Source organism: Antennarius striatus, chromosome 14 (genome assembly GCF_040054535.1).
Source record: "Antennarius striatus isolate MH-2024 chromosome 14, ASM4005453v1, whole genome shotgun sequence".
NCBI lineage: Eukaryota > Metazoa > Chordata > Actinopteri > Lophiiformes > Antennariidae > Antennarius > Antennarius striatus.
Window position 1 is genome coordinate 19,599,223 of NC_090789.1, and position 20,145 is coordinate 19,619,367.

At 46.9% G+C, this 20,145-nt stretch overlaps 1 protein-coding gene across 1 annotated transcript; it reads left to right on the top strand.

The window, feature by feature from the left end:
• Window positions 1-1,915: 1,915 nt before the first annotated feature.
• epb41a (erythrocyte membrane protein band 4.1a) lies at window positions 1,916-19,658 on the top strand. The gene is made up of 19 exons (XM_068333883.1): window positions 1,916-3,001; window positions 3,241-3,456; window positions 3,874-3,978; window positions 4,214-4,256; window positions 4,335-4,410; window positions 4,566-4,784; window positions 5,173-5,260; window positions 6,184-6,336; window positions 6,419-6,516; window positions 6,635-6,810; window positions 7,892-8,121; window positions 8,917-8,991; window positions 9,932-9,994; window positions 11,176-11,346; window positions 11,476-11,604; window positions 15,106-15,207; window positions 15,451-15,531; window positions 16,220-16,335; window positions 17,775-19,658. The coding sequence occupies exons 1-18, from the start codon at window positions 2,639-2,641 to the stop codon at window positions 16,316-16,318; spliced, it is 2,487 nt and encodes an 828-aa protein (XP_068189984.1). The 5' UTR covers window positions 1,916-2,638; the 3' UTR covers window positions 16,319-16,335; window positions 17,775-19,658.
• Window positions 19,659-20,145: the final 487 nt, after the last annotated feature.

The window sequence follows — 20,145 nt, forward strand, 5'->3', positions numbered from 1 at the left end:
GTGTGGAGTTTGCATGTTCTTCCCGTGTCTTTGTGGGTTCTCTCCAGGTTCTCCGGTTTCCTCCCACCTCCACAAACATGAACTTCAGGTTTATTGGCTGTCCCAAATTGACTGTAGGTGTGTGTGTGTGTGTCTGTGTGGCTCCGCGGTGCACTGGCATCGCATCCGGAGTGTCCCCCGCCTCACGCCCTCAATCAGCTGGGATAGGCTCCAGCTCCCAGTGACCCTCTACAGCTAATGACGCGGTATAAAGATGGATGGATGTATTATTTTATATATTATTTGTATATACGGTGTTAAATATACTGTATTACAGTATACATAACACACACACTCCTCCAGATACTGAGTAGTGACTCCTGGTGAGGCTGTGGTCTTCTGTGTGAAGACCACTTCTGATGCGTGTGAGCTCCCTCTAGTGGACCGGAGAAGAACACTGCGTCAGTCAGTTGTCTGTGTTTATAAGTAGCTAACTGAAGGGTTCGTTGTTCTGTCTTTATAGTTTTTATATTTTCATAGTAACTTATTGCGCACACACACACACACACACACACACACACACACACACACACACACACACACACACACACACACACACACACTCTCCGTGGGTCAGAGATGGTGGACCCAGCTCCTACAGCTCCTCCCTCCACAGCAGCCTTTAATCCCACGCAGGGCAGATTAATTTTAAAGCTGCTTTCAGCCCTTAAGCTCTGGTCCAGCACAGAACTGATGACATCCTGACGTGTTTTTAGTTCTACCTTTGCTGGTTGGCTGGTCCGTCACATGGCACCAGACGTCACATGACACCAGACGTCACATGGCACCAGACGTCACATGGCACCAGACGTCACGTGGCACCAGACGTCTGTGATGATACTGCGTTCCCATGAGTCTGGGGGTGGGGGGTCTTAGGCCAGGGTCTGTGGGGGGTGGTAGTGTGGATCAGAATGTCAGATAGTGAGTCATGTTTGTGTGTAGAATCATTCTAGTTATATAAAAACACTGTGTGGCTCTAGACAAGGCATGGAGGGAATGTGAGGAGAAGCTTTACATCCTGACGCCCCGCAGACTGATCCCAACAGCTATCAATCAATCAATCAATCAATCAATCAACTTTATTTATAAAGCGCTTAATCACTTCAACAGACATTCCGAAGCGCTTTAACAGACAGAGAAACCCAACTCAACCATCCAGAGCATCAGAGACAGTGGAGGGAAAAACCCCCTCATTGAGGAAGAAACCCCAGGCAGGACCCAGACTGTTTTGGGCGGCCATCTGCCTTGACCGGTTGGGTGGAAAAGAAATAAAGGAAGATAAGGACAGGGTCAGAGAGAGACAGAGAGAGTCAGTGTCTCTATGGTGACAGGTAGAACATTTGATGGAGGAGCTGAACTGGGGACCAGAAAGTCAGGCTGTGTTCACCGACTCCTGGGTTGTCTTCATACATGTTCACCATCATGTAGTTCACATATGTAAAAGTCAAGGCCTGGGGGCCGGATCCGGCCCGCCAATGAATTTTCCATGGCCCCCTTGATGTTATTTAATTGTACAGTCAACCCTCGGTTTTGGAACATAATCCGCTCCAGAAGGCTGTTCCAAAAGCGAGTTGTTCGAAATCCGAAACTATTTTTCCCATTATAATTAATGTAAATCATTTTAATCTGTTCCACGTCTAAAAAACAACTTTTTCTAAGTTTTTTTTTTACTATTTTACACCATAAACTGTACTGTATACTGTTTACCATAAATAAAAAAGGGTAGAAATAGATACTGTTTTATTTTAATAATAGATATCCTATCAAACTTTGAACACGAATGCGCTACGGAGGAAGCCTCCTGGGCAGTTCGCTCGGCTCCCGAGTGAGTCGCGTTCAGGTACGCTCCCGAGTGAGTCGCGTTCAGGTACGCTCCTGAGTGAGTGGCGTTCAGGTACGCTCCCGAGTGAGTCGCGTTCAGGTACGCTTCCGAGTGAGTCGCGTTCAGGTACGCTCCCGAGTGAGTCGCGTTCAGGTACGCTCCCGAGTGAGTCGCGTTCAGGTACGCTCCTGAGTGAGTCGCGTTCAGGTACGCTCCCGAGTGAGTCGCGTTCAGGTACGCTCCTGAGTGAGTGGCGTTCAGGTACGCTCCTGAGTGAGTCGCGTTCAGGTACGCTCCCGAGTGAGTGGCGTTCAGGTACGCTCGGCTTCTTTCGGTTTGGTCGAGAGCTGAATTTTGGTCGAGTTCAGAGACGTAAAATTCTCGGATTTTCTGGTTGAAAACCGATTTGGTCGAGAACAGAAGCGTTTGAAAACCGAGGGTTGACTGTGTTAAAACCGGCCCGCAGGCCACAGCCACCTGCTGGTGCTCTGGACATACCAACACTGCATTCCCCAGAATGCAACGGTAGCCCGTAAAGACTGCAGCAAGTGGGCGTCGGCTTCATTATTCATCAGCAGTCAGAGCAGAGGTTAACTGTCAGCTACCCTCCTCCTCAAAAATGGAGAAACAGAAGGTGGAGCTGAGAACAGGGGGTTTCAGGCTCAGGGGGGTCAGAGGTCATGTTCACTGAGGTAAAAGACAAACCCGTGTGGAGACAGTGTGGCTGTAATGAAAAAATACACACCACAGGAACAGGAAATGGCGTAACGCTCTGATATGAAGGGTCACGTACAGATCAGTTTGTTTTCATCTCTCTTAACAGCTGTTGCCATGACAACAGATGAGGTGGAGAGTCACCAGAAGCCGAGGCAGCAGGAGGAACCCGGCCAGGATGCCAGACCGCCCTCGACGGAGCAGGAGTTTCTCCAGCCCCGCCCCCGCAGCTCAGCCGGGCGTGGCCTCTCCCACCTGTTCTCCTCCCTCCTGAGGAGGCGCTCGCAGTGCGACAGCGACGCCGGGGACAACGAGGGCAAAGACGGAGACGAAGCTAAAGCCCCCATCGCCGACCCTGAGCCTGAACTGAGGGCAGATGGAGAGGTGGTGGTGGATCAGCACTCAGTGAGCAGCGCTGAGGCTCAGGTCGGCCCACATTTAGAGCTCTAGTTTACCATCACTAGAGCTGTTCACCTGTGTCTGAGTGGCTCCGTCCACATTTAGAGCTCTAGTTTACCATCACTAGAGCTGTTCACCTTCTGTGGGTTAGATGTTAGAGTTCAACTTTTAAGTGGGGACTTGGGGTGTTGTTTTGCTGTCCCTCCAGACTTTAGTCTTTAGGGTCTGATTGAAATAGTGATTGTGTTTAAATCTTCGTGGTCCAGGTCAAGAAGACAGAGGTTGAGGAGGAAAAGGGAGGAGAGGAGAAGGAGAACAAGGCCGAAGGAGATGATGGTGACCAAGAGAAAGAGATGGTGGAGGATACAAAGACAAAGGTGACACCAGAGGAAGCCAACGCCCTCAAAGCTCAACGTCACCCCAAGACGCTTCAGATTAAAGTCACTCTCCTGGACAACACTCTGTACGAGTGTGAGCTGGATGTAAGAGCAGTGGCATACACACCCCCTGCCCCTAATAAAGAAAGATTCACTGGGATTTCACCAGGGCGGTGCAGTGGGTAGCACTGATGCCTCATGGCAAAAGGTTGCGGGTTCGAGTCTGCTGGCATCCAATCAGATGTAGTTTCCTGCAGCGGTTGTAACCAGTGGTGATTCGAGTCCATTCTACTCCGACCTACAGCTGCTGCTCACTGGATTGTCTGTAAACCCTAGAGATGGTTGTGTATGAAAGTCCCGGTAGTGTGTGTGTGTGTGTGTGTGTGTGTGTGTGTGTGCGTGCGTGCGTGCGTGCGTGCGTGTGTGTTCTCTACACTAAAACATCCTTTACAGTGGATTAATATCTTGTTTGTTGTTGGTGAACACTAGTCGATAAGGTGTGTGTTCCTGTGTTTTTGTCAGAAACATTCCAAAGGGCAGGAGCTCTTCATGAAAGTGTGTGACCACCTGAACCTGTTGGAGAAAGACTACTATGGCCTGGCCATCTGGGACACCCCCGTTAAGAAGGTGTGTCTCTGTCTGTGTCGGCTCTCGGTTCTCCAGGTCATGGATCTCCAAAGCTGTCCGAGAACTCAAGAACAGTCTTCAAGAAAAGTTCTGTGTGTGTGTGTGTGTGTGTGTGTGTGTGTGTGTGTGTGTGTGTGTGTGTGTGTGTGTGTGTGTGTGTGTGTGTGTGTGTGTGTCTGAACTACAGTATGTCTAATGACACAATCAGCATCAACTTCTCCCCTTGTTTGAACAGACTTGGATGGACCTGACCAAGGAGATCCGCAGACAGGTTAAAGGTGAGTACAGTTGTCCTTTCTATTGTAGAACACTTTAGTGACTCTGACAACTGTCTCCTTCTCCGGTTGAGTCTCTAGGTGCCAACTATACGTTCACCTTCAATGTGAAGTTCTACCCACCAGACCCAGCCCAGCTGTCTGAGGACATCACCAGGTACTCCTGGGACTGTTTTCTACTAGTTTCATTTCTCTAATCAGAAGTTGATGGTGGGGTTGCTATCTACAGATGTTGGATTCTTGTCATGACGACAACGTATAGCTTCAAGTTTAGATGCGATGTCACAAATCTGTGACCTTTGTGTGTTCCAGATACTATCTGTGTTTGCAGCTCCGGAAGGACATCCTGCAGGGCCGACTTCCCTGCTCCTTTGTCACCCTCGCCCTTCTGGGTTCCTACGCCCTGCAGTCAGAGCTGGGGGAGTACGACCCCGAGGTGCACGGCAGTGAATACGCCAAGGAGATGAAGATGGCTCAAGGTCAGACCAAGGAGCTTGAAGACAAAATGATGGAGCTGCACCACACATACAGGTCAGTGCTGCTTATCATGATGTCAATACAAATAAGCTCACGTAAATTAAATCACAATTTAATACGAGTGTTTTATCAAGCCAGTACGCAAATTTTGCATTGAAAAAACTGCAAAGGTAAATACTATCTGCATAATTTAAAGAAAGTGCTTCAGGTAAAAGCAGTAACTATTGTAGCTGAGTAAAAATCAAGCAACATTTTTACAGTCCTTAAATAATGTCTTTTATGTAAGCTAAAAATATTAGAGGGCAGACAAAGACTCCGCCCCTCGGTAAACACCCCCCTGTGCCACCGGTAGACGTAATGCTGCACCACGTAGTCAGACAGTGTAAATACATGAGGATACACGACACACTCCGTTAAAGCCCCCTGTGGTGCTGCCCTGCAGGTCCATGAGTCCAGCCCAGGCAGACCTGATGTTCCTGGAGAACGCCAAGAAACTGTCCATGTATGGAGTGGATCTTCACCAGGCCAAGGTCAGTGGGTCAGGATCTTTAGGTAGTCATCCTCATTTCTTGGCTGTAAATCCTGGCTGTGGACCGGATTCACTCTTTCTTTCCGTGTGTGGAAACACATCCGTGTAAAAACCCTGTGTAAAAACAAGCCGTTTCTTTGAATCGTCTTTGACCGACCAACAGAGGACTGGTCATCAAACAGCATTCACCCCAACAAGACTGCCCTGCAGCAAACCAGCAGGAGCCACACCCACTCCCACAGCCACCCTAACCCCTAACCTTAAACCCTAATCCAACCCTAACCCCTAATCCTAACCCAATCCCACAGTCACCCTAACCCCAACCCAACCCAACCCTTACCCAACCCTAACCCCTAACTTTGACCCCTAACCATAACCCACCCTAACCCCTACTCTTAACCCCTAACCTAACCCCTAACCCAACCCTAACTCCAGCCCTAACCCCTAACCCAAACCAGCAGGAGCTACGTCCATTCCCACAGTCACCCTAACCCCTAACCCCTAACCAACCTAACACCAGTGAAATGGTCGCTGAGGCCAGATCGAACATACACACAGACACACAGACACACAGACACACACACACACACACACACACAAACACACACACACACAGGTCTTCACACAAAAGTGAACAATCTGGAACAAACAGCTTTGATGAGTCTGGACTGGTGAAGGTAATGATCCATCCCACCTGGGAGAGGTGGAGAAACTTTTTCTGGGCACACTTGAAGCCCTTTAGTAACACTGGGGTATCATCTCTACAGTTTACTGTGTTGAGTGTCGTCACTGACCGTTAATACCCGTCTGGTGATGATGTCATGAACCTCAGAGTGATGATGTCATGAACCTCAGAGGATCTCAAGCTCCAGAACCAGCAGATCTCCTCCAGCTGATGTGGTTCTCTCTCTGGGTGTCTCTCAGGATCTGGATGGCGTTGACATCCTGCTGGGTGTTTGCTCCAGCGGTCTGATGGTGTACAAAGACAAGCTGAGGATTAATCGTTTCCCCTGGCCCAAAGTCCTCAAGGTCTCCTACAAACGCTGCAGCTTCTTCATCAAGATCAGACCGTCTGAGGTAGGGTGTTGTCAGCTGGAGGAACCTGAAGTCACCTGGGTTAAACCACAAAGGTAATTTCCTTTGTGCCGCCGGTCCACAGGTAGAACAGTGTGAGAGCGCCATTGGTTTCAAACTGCCCAATTACAAGGCAGCCAAGAAGCTGTGGAAGGTGTGTGTGGAGCATCACACGTTCTTCAGGTGCTCTATTCTAAATTTGATTCCATAAATCCATTTTATTCCTGAACACTAGGTACTGTAATGGGTGTGTTAGCTGCCCCCCCATCACTAGATCTTTAAACCCTCTGTTGGTGGTCAGGTTGACCTCCACTGAGATGGCCACCACCCCCAGGAAGTTCCTGGCGTTAGGCTCTAAGTTCCGCTACAGCGGCCGGACGCAGGCTCAGACCCGACAGGCGAGCTCCCTGATCGACCGGCCGGCGCCGGCGTTCCAGCGCTCCTCCAGCAGGAGGAACTCCCGCAGCCTGGATGGAGGTATGTGTGTGTGTGTGTGTGTGTGTGTGTGTGTGTGTGTGTGTGTGTGTGTGTGTGTGTGTAGACACGCTGTGTGTGTGTGTGTGTGTGTGTGTATACACGCTGTGTGTGTGTGTGTGTGTGTGTGTGTGTGTGTGTAGACACGCTGTGTGTGTCAGCACATGGTAGAGCTTACACACTGTGTGATACATGCAGTACATTCATCAATTATTGATCCTCAGCCCAATCTGATATTTATGTCACAATTACTGTATAGCTGAGTGAACTGGCAGTGCGGGGGTGCAGTGGTTAGCACTGGTGCAGTGGTTAGCACTGGTGCAGTGGTTAGCACTGGTGCAGTGGTTAGCACTGGTGCAGTGGTTAGCACTGGTGCAGTAGTTAGCACTGCTGCAGTAGTTAGCACTGGTGCAGTGGTTAGCACTGCTGCAGTAGTTAGCACTGGTGCAGTGGTTAGCACTGCTGCAGTAGTTAGCACTGGCGCAGTGGTTAGCACTGCTGCAGTGGTTAGCGAGGGCGCAGTAGTTAGCACTGGCGCAGTGGTTAGCACTGCTGCAGTAGTTAGCACTGCTGCAGTGGTTAGTGGTGCTGCAGTGGTAAGCAGTGGTGCAGTGGTTAGCGGTGCTGCAGTGGTTAGCGGTGCTGCTGTGGTTAGCAGTGGTGCAGTGGTTAGCGGTGCTGCTGTGGTTAGCAGTGGTGCCTCACAGCAAGAAGGTCATGGGTTCAAACCCCAGCGTTCCCAACATGGCCTTTCTGGGTAGAATTTGCGTGTTCTCTCCGTGTCTGGATGGGTTTTCTCTAGGTTCTCTGGTTTCCCTCCATTATCAGGAAGAACATGCTTCTAAGGATTATGGGTCATGTTGTCCCCCGGTGGCGGCCCCCCAGGGAGCAGCGGCTCTGGAACAACTCTACATCTGACCTCAATATTCACAAATGTGTTAATTTGTGGTTTTCACGTCACAGAGGGAGAGCGATGGGGGGGTTAGGGTCCTGTTTGGGGGGGGGGGTGTGAGCTGAAGATTGTTCAGATTCCTTCAGACTGACGTTTTCTCTTAAACTCTTTGTGCCCCCCCCCCCCCCCCAGCGATGCCGTCCACCCCAGACAACAAATCCATCCGTCCGGTCAGCGCCCCCGTCATGTCACCGTTGTCTTGTGTGGAGGCGACCCCGCCCCCGCTGCTTCCTGCACTGCGTGGCTCGGACCATCGGGGGGGCTCCACCCCCCTAGACCAACGCTCAGGCAGGAAGCGTGAGGTCCAGACGGAGAACCTGTCACCTGACGGCCCCAGACGGGCCCCCGCTGGGGGCATTAAGGTAGGGGTCAATCAATCAGGTTTAACCAGTTGTTATGACACCAGTAGACAGTACTCTGGTGTTTATTGGTCCACTGGAGTCACAGGGGGGTCATGAGGTCACACAGGTGAGGGTACTCTGACAGAAGTATCCTATTACTAAAGAACACCATGAGTAACACGAGTACCTTTACACCTGTGTGATGTCAGCACCGATCACACCTGTACAATAAAGACAGTAAGGTGTGTGAACGCAGTCTAAACCCATGATGTAGTAACACACAACAAACACACACACACACACACACACACACACACACACACACACACACACACACACAAATAAAACATAAGGAGGAACAGGAGTCAGTTTGCTGTGTGTTGACCTGGGGTTGATCCTCTGTGATCATTGAGTTAGGGTCAGAGTTCATCTCAGACACTGGATTGAGTGTAAGAAGCCTGTTAGTTCTTGACTTCTAACCCCAGACCCACCTCAGAGGTTCTGACCTCTGACCCCAGACCCACCTCAGAGGTCCTGACCTCTGACCTTCACGCTGAGGTTTGGGTCGTTACACCTTTGTATCTTCACAGCGGTACGACTTTATCAGAAACTACTCAGTGAAACCACTTCAGACCCGTTATTGTTTTACTGTGAGGCTACAGGTTTAAAAGCCGTTTACACTGTGAATAATGTAAGAACGACTTTATTTCATTTGGAGACGTGATCCTTTTAGTTTCGTGTAGACAACCAGCCTAAAGGTGAAGGTTTCTGTGTTTTTGGGACGTGACTAATGCCTGGGGTGTGTCTGCGTCTCAGACGGTGGCCAGGAGAGAGCGGAGACACGCCCCCTCAGGGACAGCAGCCAATGCGGAGAAAGAGAGGAGGAGCCAGGTTTGTGTGCTGATGCATGATCATCATAATACCGGGGGGGGGGGGGGTCAGGGGTCACAGCTATCAGGGGGCGGTTTGGGCCTGTATTGGAGGTTTATTGATCCTGATTGATCAGGTGAATGCTGGCTTGTAGTCAGACTACAGCCGTTGTGAAGTGTGATTTTACCCAGAATGCCTCTGGACTTATCATGTAGTAACAGTCTCTCCTCTGGGGGGGGCGCAGCAGGCTCCCCGGGACAAAACCAAGATGGAGATGATGCGAGTGAGGAAGGTCAGCACACTCCTCAGCTGATGCTCGTCATCCTCATCATCATCATCCTCATCGCACATGAAGACACTTCACTGTTCTGTCGTCCTACCATTCCTGAATCTGCTGCCATCTAGTGGCCACGTGTAAAACTGCCAACATCAGGGTCTAAATGACACCAGTGTCAGGATGTCCTGGAACTGATCTCGCTCCATCATTGATGGGTTGAAGCTGGTGTGTGTTTGATTAAAGTTCTACACTCATTGGCTTTCAGTGCTAATTTAATGCATTCAGACAGGAATGAAGTTGTGTTTCCACTGCAGTGACATCAGTGACCACCAGGGGGTGACGCTCCCCTGAGGCTTATTGGTGGCACATCTGCTTTGCATGGCCAGCATGGCGCTCCCCAGAGAGGTTTCCTTGCCTCTCCTTCACACACTTGTGTGTTCACATGTTGTGTGTTCACATGTGTGTACACATGTTGTGTGTTCACATGTTGTGTGTTCACATGCTGTGTGTCCACATGTGTGTCCACATGTGTGTTCACATGTGTGTTCACATGCAGCTGTGCTGTGTGGGCTTGATGTCATCACATGATCCTGGGACTTTTCTGGCTCAAAGACTAAAATGTTTGAGTTACTCTTCTTTGCCTTCTTTCCAACTAGCTTTTCTGTTTTTCCTAATTTTCTGCAGAAACGCTCCAGGACACTGGAGGGTGAAACTATTTATATCAGACATAGTAATTTAATGTTGGAGGTTGGTATCTGCGCTCGGATGTCTGCTTCATGTTGACTGATGTTCATTTTCTTTTGGCTTCCATCTCTCCGTTTCTCTTTATTTCTGTCTTGTTTTCAGCTGAACCCCAGAGGCTTGGCATGCACCATTTTTCTCTCTGATGTTCATGCAAGTAGTTTCAGTCCATGTTGTTGCGTTGGTCATTTGAATGTAATCATTTCAACGTACATGAAATACAAGTTTGGGAACTGTTTGTTTCTAGCAAGTCTAAACTGTTGCTGCAGCTCAGAAGAAAGACAGAAAGACAGAACACCGTTTTGTTCTTTCCCAATCATAGAGAAATTAGTGATGTCACTACTTTAGACCTGCTGTTGTTTCTGATTGGCCCTGTAGAGGCTTTCACGTGATGAAAGCACCAGCAGTGGAGACCTTGCTAACAGTTCTCCTTCATTTCTCCACCTGTCTGTCCATGACATCACTGTGATCAGAGGAACGACAGGTTATCTGATGGTTAGCAGTCTGTGTGGACCCACATCACCCAAAGAAAGACTGTCTACTGACACCTACTGGTCACTCATGGTGGTGACTCCAGTACTCTCCAAACCATAACCCCCAGCCCTACCCGCTAACTCTAACCCTAATCCTACCCCTACCTCTACCCCTGACCTGTAACTCCTAACCCTACCTCTAACTCCTAACTCTAAGCCTTACCCTAACTCTAACCTCTAACTTACCCCTAACCCTTTCCCCTAACCTGATAACAGTTAATAACCTTAATACAGTTAATAACCTTAGTACAGTTAATAACCTGATAACAGTTAATAACCTTAATACAGTTAATAACCTTAGTACAGTTAATAACCTGATAACAGTTAATAACCATTTTACAGTTAATAACCTGATAACAGTTGACTGTAGTTTTGTTTGTTAGGTTGTCCAGTAGATACGTTAGCTGGTGTGTGACACAGAACCTGCTGTGTGACACAGAACCTGCTGTGTGACACAGAACCTGCTGTGTGACACAGAACCTGCTGTGTGACACAGAACCTGTGTTAGTTTCACATTTCTCATACATCTATTTTGGTCCTTTTGCTGTTTCCCATGTGCTTCTGGTGTTCTTTTCCTTTCACCACCGGTTCATTTGATCTATTTTTAAATGAATCTTTCATGCAGCTCTTCTGACTTTCATGTTCTTGTTCCAGGACCTGGATAAAACCCAGACGGAGATCATGCGTCACCACACGAGCATCAGCGAGATGAAGAGGAGCTTCATGGAGTCGGCCCCCGAGCCTCGGCCGAGTGAGTGGGACAAACGTCTTTCCACCAATTCACCTTTTCGTACGGCGAGCGTCAACGGTCAGCTTCAGCCCGCGGTGAGTGTGACTGGAAAGACTGAACGATTTACTGTCAGCTGTTCCTGAGAGGGTTGGGGGGGGGTGGTAGAGAAGGACTGAGAGCCTCATAAGGTTCCACCACTGAGTGCTGTTCGGCCCCCTCCCCAGTCTCCGCTGCTGAAAACCCAGACCATCACCATCTCTGATGTCACCAACTCCCTGAGAGGAAGTGTCACCTACAGGGACGTCCCATTGGTTCACACCGAGAGCAAGACCATCACCTACGAGTCGGCACAGGTAACAGGAAGTTCCCCAACCTAAACCAATGAAAAGCATTCACAGAGGTCATGTGGCACGACTTCTGTCACGTCCACCGCTGGGACAAATGGACACCGTACTCTCAACACGAGGAAGTGACTTTTTATATCAGATCTGCTGAGTGGACAAAGTTCACAAAGTTCAGGATCTTCTTCCAGATGACTGGACAACTACAGCTAATGTGATCAGGGAGACAGGTAGGAGAGTACTTGGTGTGTCATCTGGAAGGAAAGTAGATAAGGAGACTTGGTGGTGGAATGAGGAGGTACAGGAGTGTATACAGAGAAAGAGGTTAGCTAAGAAGAAGTGGGACACTGAGAGGACTGAGGAGAGTAGACAGGAGTACAGGGAGATGCAGCGTAAGGTGAAGGTAGAGGTGGCAAAGGCCAAACAAGAAGCTTATGAGGACTTGTATGCTAGGTTGGACAGTAAGGAGGGAGAGACTGATCTATACAGGTTGGCAAGACAGAGAGACAGAGATGGGAAGGACGTGCAGCAGGTTAGGGTGATTAAGGATAGGGATGGAAGTCTATTGACAGGTGCCAGTAGTGTGATGGGAAGATGGAAAGAGTACTTTGAAGAGTTGATGAACGTGGAACATGAGAGAGAACAAAGACTGGAAGAGGTGACTGTTGTGGACCAGGAAGTAGCAAAGATTAGTCAGGATGAAGTGAGGAGGGCATTGAAGAGGATGAAGAGTGGAAAGGCAGTTGGTCCTGATGATATACCTGTAGAGGTTTGGAAGTGTCTAGGAGAGGTGGCAGTAGAGTTTCTGACTGGGTTGTTCAACAGGATCTTAGATAGTGAGAAGATGCCTGAGGAATGGAGGAGAAGTGTGCTGGTGCCCATTTTTAAGAACAAGGGAGATGTGCAGAGTTGTGGCAACTACAGAGGAATAAAGCTGATGAGCCATACAATGAAGTTATGGGAGAGAGTAGTGGAAGCTAGACTAAGGGCAGAAGTGAACATTTGTGAGCAGCAGTATGGTTTCATGCCAAAAAAGAGTACTACAGATGCAGTATTTGCTTTGAGGATGTTGACAGAGAAGTACAGAGAAGGACAGAGGGAGCTGCATTGTGTTTTTGTAGATCTGGAGATCTGGAGAAAGCTGATGACAGGGTGTCCAGAGAGGAACTGTGGTATTGTATGAGGAAGTCTGGAGTGAAGGAAGACCAAAGACGAGGTTTATGGATGTAGTGAAAGAGGACATGAAGGTAGTTGGTGTGAGAAGCAGATGTAGAAGACAGAGTTAGATGGAGGCAACTCATTCTCTGTGGCGACCCCTGAAGGGAAAAGCCGAAAGGAAAAGAAGAAGCTGTTAATGTTACCTTTTGTAAAAATCAGGCTGACAGACGAGGTTAGACAGGAATCTCCATGGACTATGATGTTTGCAGATGACATTGTGATCTGTAGTGAGAGCAGGGAACAGGTGGAGGAGAAGCTATCTGTATACACTCACATTAATATTATAGGTAATCTCCTAGAACATTAAACTATTGAACATTTAAGACCTCCATACCGGGGGCTCAAACAGCAGACTTCATCACCAGATACGATCAATCGGTCACATGTGACCGCTTTGACATGTAGCAGCTCTGCTCAGGCTGGTATTGATCACCTGGACTAATTCAAACAGCTGATGATCAGATCTTTGTCACTGGACTCAGGTTTTTAATGTGCCAGAAGGAACCTCACTCATGCTACTGAAACCTGCTTCATCAAATGGATCTATTCCTGCAGCGGGTCACCCCCACCCACCCCACCCATGGTGTGACACAACTGACAGAACACCGACCACACAAACAGACCCAGAACAGAAGTGATCACACACCCCCACTACACATTGGACCATGACCTCATGCAGTGACAAACAATAAACCATACACCACAAATGGTGCCTTGCTCAAGGGCGCCTCGGTAGTGTTCAGGGGGTGAACTGACACCTGCCACTGCCAGCTCACACTCCACACCGGGTCTACAAGCCAGTGACTTCCAGCCCCCAGTCCAAGGCCTGGTGGACTGAGCTATGCCCCCCCCTCAACAATCCAGAAATGGTCCTGATAAAGCTATAGTTGTTAGTTGAACACCCTGCTAGGCCGTTGTTCTAATTGCCCCCACAACACTTCCAGCATGTCAGACTGCCGGGTCAGCACATTGGTCAGAGGGAGTTACGCTTCAAAGCTGTTTGGTGCTTTAGTTTTGTCTTTTTGGTTTTTTTTAGGTTAAGGTAGATTTGCCCTGAAAAATAAATGCAGTACTTAATGGGAAGCAACAACACTAGTGAAACACATGGTGTGTCCACTGAAACACATTCATCACACAAATCCTCACAACTCTCGCCAAAAGTTCCAAAGTTCTCAAAGACCAAAAGGTTGAACTACTCCAACAGAATCTATTTTCCTGTAGTAGAATGACGTAAATCCTTCTGAGCAGGTGGAGGTGAGACGAGCAGCTCTAGCTCACTGACAATGAAGCAATCATGAGTGTCCTGTCAGGAAGATCAGGACTCTGCTGGACCTCAAGATGAGTCCTGACCCTGAGCCAATCAGACGTTGTGACAGAGTTCAACATATTCATGGGCGGGACAGAAACATAACGGTGGTGAAATACAAATAAAAGGACAAATCAAAAGACGGGCTGGTTTATTGTCCGATGAGGAACAATGTTTGGATAGATGTTAGGACTGATGTTAGAAAAGATGTTGACAGCAGAGGTTGGTACTTTGGACAGGATGTGATGAATGTGTCATGTGGTCTGTTGAGTCTGTTTCATTCCCCCCATCTGGGTGATGGTTCCAATGTGGGAGGGAACGTTCCTCCTGGCAGAACGGAGTCATTTTGGTGTTTTTAGTATGATGGCGTGTCGTTATGGTTAGGGGTTAGAGTTAGGGGTTAGGGTATGGTCAGGGGTTAAGGTAGGGTTAGGGTTTGGGTTACTGTTAGGGTAGGGTTAGGGTTACGTATGATGGCGTGTCGTTAGGGTTGGGGTCTAGTGTTAGGGCAGGGTTAGGGTAGGGTTAGGATTAGGGGTTAGGGTTAGGGGTTAGGGTATGATCAGGGGTTAAGGTAGGGTTAGGGTTTGGGTTACTGTTAGGGTAGGGTTAGGGTTACGTATGATGGCGTGTCGTTAGGGTTGGGGTCGAGTGTTAGGGTAGGGTTAGGGTAGGGTTAGGATTAGGGGTTAGGGTAGTGTTAGGGTATGGTTAGGGGTTAAGGTTCAGGTTAGGGTTAGGGGTAAGGGTTTAGTACGATGGCGTGTCGTTACAGTCAGATGGTGACGTTGTCCTGAACATGTCCTCCATCCTTCTCCACTAAAACCATTTGTTCTTCTACTCGACTGTCTGTGAACACAGAGTCTCGTCTTTCCCAGCTTCCTAAAAACCAAGTGACCGTTAGCAGGAATAACATTCCTTCTCCCAAAAACAAGTTAAAGGTCAGAGGGAAGTGATGATGTGACGTCATGACGGTGTGTTTCCTACAGCCTGTGGACAGCCCAGCAGAGAAGGAAGCAGGAGTGCTGCTCAGCGCCCAGACCATCACGTCTGAGACCATCAGCACCACCACCACTACCCAGATCACCAAGGTTCACCAACACCCACACCCAGTCATGATACACAACACTCATTCATTCCTGTACCATTACCAGCGATACCAACTACTAATGAGGAGACTGTCAGCGGTTTGACACTCATTCACAAGGAGTTCAGGACGACTGCCCTCTTTTCATTGTGACTTCATGGTAGACGTAGCTTCACAGCTGCTACGCTCTTTCATTTAAGTTTCCTCTTTGGTTGGAGGTTAGGGCTAATTCATGTTTTTCTTGCAGACAGTAAAAGGAGGGATCTCAGAGACTCGCATTGAGAAGAGAATCATCATCACTGGAGACACTGAAATCGATCATGACAAGGTGAGGAATGGAAATGATTCCAGTGGACTCCTTTTAATACCGGAGTAATAAACTATACAGTTATATAGTTTTTATGGTTTTGATGTAGATATACAGTATCTCTCTCTCTATCTACTAGATATACTGTATATACACACACACACAGATATGTGTGTGTGTGTGTGTATATATATATATATACATATACTGTATATGTGTGTGTATATGTATATATACACGTGTGTTTGTATATATATATACGTACAGTGTATATATATATGTATATATAAGTATTTACACACACATTTAAAGCACTATATAAGCACATACGTACGTGTGTGTGTGTGTGTGTGTGTGTGCGTGTGTATAAAACAGTGGTGCAAGTATTACCAGTGTTAGTGTTAGTAATACTTGCACTCCTAAGTGTGACCAGTGCCTGTAGAACATGTTCTGCTACCGTTCCAGTTCTTCTTTTTCTTCCTGGTGTTCCTCCGTCCTCCTTAAACCCATTTCCTTCCTGTTGTTCTTCCTGGTGTTCTTCCTGGTGTTCTTCCTGGTGTTCTTCCTGTTGTTCTTCCTGTTGTTCTTCCTGGTGTTCTTCCTGGTGTTCTTCCTGGTGTTCTTCCTGTTGTTCTTCCTGGTGTTCTTCCTGGTGTTCTTCCTGGTGTTCCTCCGTCCTCCTTAAACCCGTTTCCTTGTCGTCCTCCAGGCTTTGGCTCAGGCCATCAAAGAAGCCAAAGAACAGCATCCAGACATGTCTGTCACCAAAGTGGTGGTGCACCAAGAAACGGAGATCACTCCAGAGTGATGGATGGAATAGTGAAGGTGAGCGCTCACCTGTGGTTTGACTGGAACAGTTCTGTAGCGTTACCGTGGTAACAGGTCAGCAGTGCAGTCCTGTCCACTGATAGATTTATTTGTACCTCCAGTGATGCACATTAAATATTTACCAGAAAACCAACAAAAAAAAATAGCTGCTTAACTACCCAGCGTCTGGAATACCAGACGACTGGAATCATTCCAGTGTTGATTCCAGTGAAAATATTTATTTAGAACAAATTAGAACACATCCATCGGACCGATAACTGATTGGTTCTGGCTTCTCTTCAGACAGAAATCCTGATCATAAACTAGCAGGTCAGGTAACGTTCATGGTAATTACAGAACTATTACACATAAAGTCAGTTCATGCAGGAACACGTCTCACTGCTCACAGCAGGGTAACTGCCCCGCACTTCAGGGGTAATAAAAAAAAGTTTACATAAAACCTCCACACAAAATAAAGGAATAATAAGATAAATATTTCTGTGTGTTCCTGGTCAGTTGTATACTTTATTCATAAACAGAAGTTTTATTGCTTTTTTTATACTATTTTATATCACTATTTCTATCCATTCCAAACATCACTCTTAGTGGTTTGGGTGAATCAAATCCTGATTTAAATCTGATTTAATCCTGATTTGAATCTGATTTAAATACTGATTTGAATCTGATTTAAATCAGATTTAAATCTAATGAAGTCAGTTCAGGGGTTATTTTTTAGTAAAACTATATTTTTGATTTGGTTTCTGTTTAATTTGAAAGGTTGTTAATCAACATTTTACTGGTAAATGTCATTGAAGTTTGTTTGGAAAAGCAGCTAAAGTGATATTTCTGGTGAAACAAAGGAATCAAACTCTCAAACACCACAGAGGAAAGGTCTCTGCAGAAGGTCGTGACCCCACGGCGTCGTGGTAGGAAAGGGTTTAGAGGTTTGACTTCAACTGTGTGTGTGTGTGTGTGTGTGTGTGTGTGTGTGTGTGTGTGTGTGTGTGTGTGTGTGTGTGTGTGTGTGTGTGTGTGTGTGTGTGTGTGTGTGTGTGTGTGTGTGTGTGTGTGTGTGTGTGTGTGTGTGTGTGGCTCTGCGGTGCACTGGCGTCACGCCCAGAGTTTCCCCTCCTTATCTGCTGTGGCTCCAAAGCCATCAGGAAAACAGATGGACGGGGGGTGTTTATCTGATTGGTAGTTCAGAGAGGGTTCTTATGACTGGTTCTCATTGGTTCTCATTGGTTCTCAGTGGCTCTCATTGGTTCTTGTTGGTTCTCGTTGGTTCTCATTGGTTCTCATTGGTTCTCATTGGTTCTCATTGGTTCTTGTTGGTTCTCATTGGTTCTCATTGGTTCTCACGTCACTCGTGTTCAGATCTAAAGTTCTGACGTTGGGCTGATGATGTCATCGTTCTCTTCTCTCTCTGATCACCTGTTTTTCCACCCCTCCTGACTCAGACCTGTCATCAGCCCCCTCCCTCCTCCTTACCTGTTTCTCTGTCGACACCCCCAACATCTCACCTGGCTGCACAGCGTTCCTGTTGGAGCAACAGATCCCAGTTTTCAACGATCAACCTCTGGGAGTGGAGTTAGTCCTGAAGACGACCCCCCCTCCAGTTGTGTTTACCACCAAACGGTCATTATTGATCGGCTCCTGGACTGACCATTATTGATCAGCTCCTCTCTCCTGTTCAACGTATAAAGAATGTAAAGTCGTCGAAGGTTTTCTGATTTGCTCATCTCCGTTTTGACCGATGTTTTTATGAAATATTTTCACGGGTGTGGTCTTTTAACGTCGAGATTATTGTACTTTATTTTTCTACAGCTCTTCAGACTTTCAAAAATTGTTTGCCAACCACTTTGAGGTCGAGTGTGTTTTATATGTCAGTCAAACTGTATTTAACGTGTTTTGAGTGTTGGTTTTTCACGGGACTACACACCAGATCACCCCCCCCCCAGGATGGGTTTGATGTCATTTCCTGTACTGAATATTTTATTTTCTCCTCTCAATGTGAAAAAATATTTTTTCAATTCTTGTACATAAAAAGATTAATTCTATCAATCCATGGGGAGTTCCTCTGTTCTCCTTATTTAAAGTTCTGACCAGGTTTTCTTTGTGTTGTTGTAGAATCGGGGTTTTAACAGCAGTGACTCCATGTTCCTTTACTCTCATGTCTGTTATTTAACATTGGACGTGTGTGTGTGTGTGTGTGTGTGTGTGTGTGTGTGTGTGTGTGTGTGTGTGCGTGCTTACGTGCACTCATGTTTTGCATTGTAGATTTTTCAGCAGTTTTATCTACCTTCATAATTTTGTACTGAAAGAATTCCAGTCTCCAGACAGTGGTTCTGGATCACAGGCAGCCTGATGTCAGCACCAACAGTATTTTTCTATGTTTCTATTTATGATTTTCTACTAAATGAGCGGTGTGTATTCATCCACTGGAACACGACAGAGTTTAACTGGAGTCAGTTTAGAATCATCTACTTGTTTCCTAAGCGTCTGAAAACCATCTATAATGCTGTTTATTATAGTTCATCCAGTAGAATTTCATATCTGTGGGGAAAAGGAGAAAGATAATAATCATTTATTTCAAATATTTCAGAAGCCAGACGGTCGTTTGTCCACCACGCTGTCAGTGTGTGTGTGTGTGTGTGTGTGTGTGTGTGTGTGTGTTCACGCTACTGGCTGCATCACTAATGTGTGAACGAGGCCAAACGTGTTTCCAGCTTGACCTTCAGCAGAGGTTTTGATGTTCACAGCAGATAAATGACGCTTCAAGAACAAAACTTTTTAGTGTTTCTTTGTTGTCTCGTCAGAATAATTCATCCCATAATGTGAACGGATTTCTCTGCTCTTAGGATGAGTTAGGTAACCCGTAATTTAAAAACAAGATGAAATGAAAGAAAAGCTCATTTCACGTCCAATGAGGAGCTCTTCAGATGAAATGTTATAATAAATCACATGGAATCAGGGAATGACTCCAGTTAACCTCCAGAGAACCTGTTTGTGTGGTGAACGTTCCAACATGCTTTCATTGTGAACAAAGACAAAATATTTAATGCTTTAATCTGCTTCATTGAGGTTTTTTTCTTTCAGATGATTTTTTTCTATTTCTGTGGGTGAAAACATCCCAGTTTGATGTTATAGTAATTTATGTCAGTGTTGTTGTGTTACTGACTCCTTAGTCCACAGCTTTCATTCCACCTCAGCAGACATCCAGTACGGCACCTGCTGTGTTAGAATCTACTCTGTACAGTCCTTTTAAAGGAATATTTCAGTCAAACTCTTTGTTGTGTTAATGTATTTGTGAACCCCAATTTTCCATCAAATAAAGACTAAAAAACAGCACAAGTACACACTCGTGGTGGTGGTGAATACAGATTAGTGACATCTGGAGAAACTTCTAGAGCAGCAGGAATTTATCTGGAGATTCACAGCCGTGTGTGTGTGTGTGTGTGTGTGTGTGTGTGTGTGTGTGTGTGTGTGTGTGTGTGTGTGTGTGTGTGTGTGTGTGTGTGTGTGTGTGTGCGTGTGCGTGTTCTCCCCGTGTCTGCCTGGGTTCTCTCCGGGTTCCTCCCACCTCAGGTGAACAGGCCGTAGGTGTGAGAGTGAGCCTGTTTGTGTTAATAACCATAATTATTATGTTATTAACCAATAGTTATTACATTATTGGTTCAGGACTTTATTACACTATTGGCCAGTTGTTACCTTAATGACCAACCCCTGAGAACCCCCACTCTTAAAGGAAGATTCTGTGGGTTTTGACACAGACCAAGTGGACCACATAGAGTTCCATGGGGGTGTTACACTGGTTCACTGTGGGGGATA

What these genes read in the sequence shown, in the direction of transcription:
- epb41a (XM_068333883.1), top strand. Translation starts at nt 2,639, where the DNA reads ATGAAGGGTCACGTACAGATCAGTTTGTTTTCATCTCTCTTAACAGCT. An exon ending in ATAGTAATTTAATGTTGGAG is followed by an intron (nt 9,995 to 11,175) that starts GTTGGTATCTGC and finishes TTCTTGTTCCAG; the next exon opens with GACCTGGATAAAACCCAGAC. An exon ending in TCACCTACGAGTCGGCACAG is followed by an intron (nt 11,605 to 15,105) that starts GTAACAGGAAGT and finishes TGTTTCCTACAG; the next exon opens with CCTGTGGACAGCCCAGCAGA.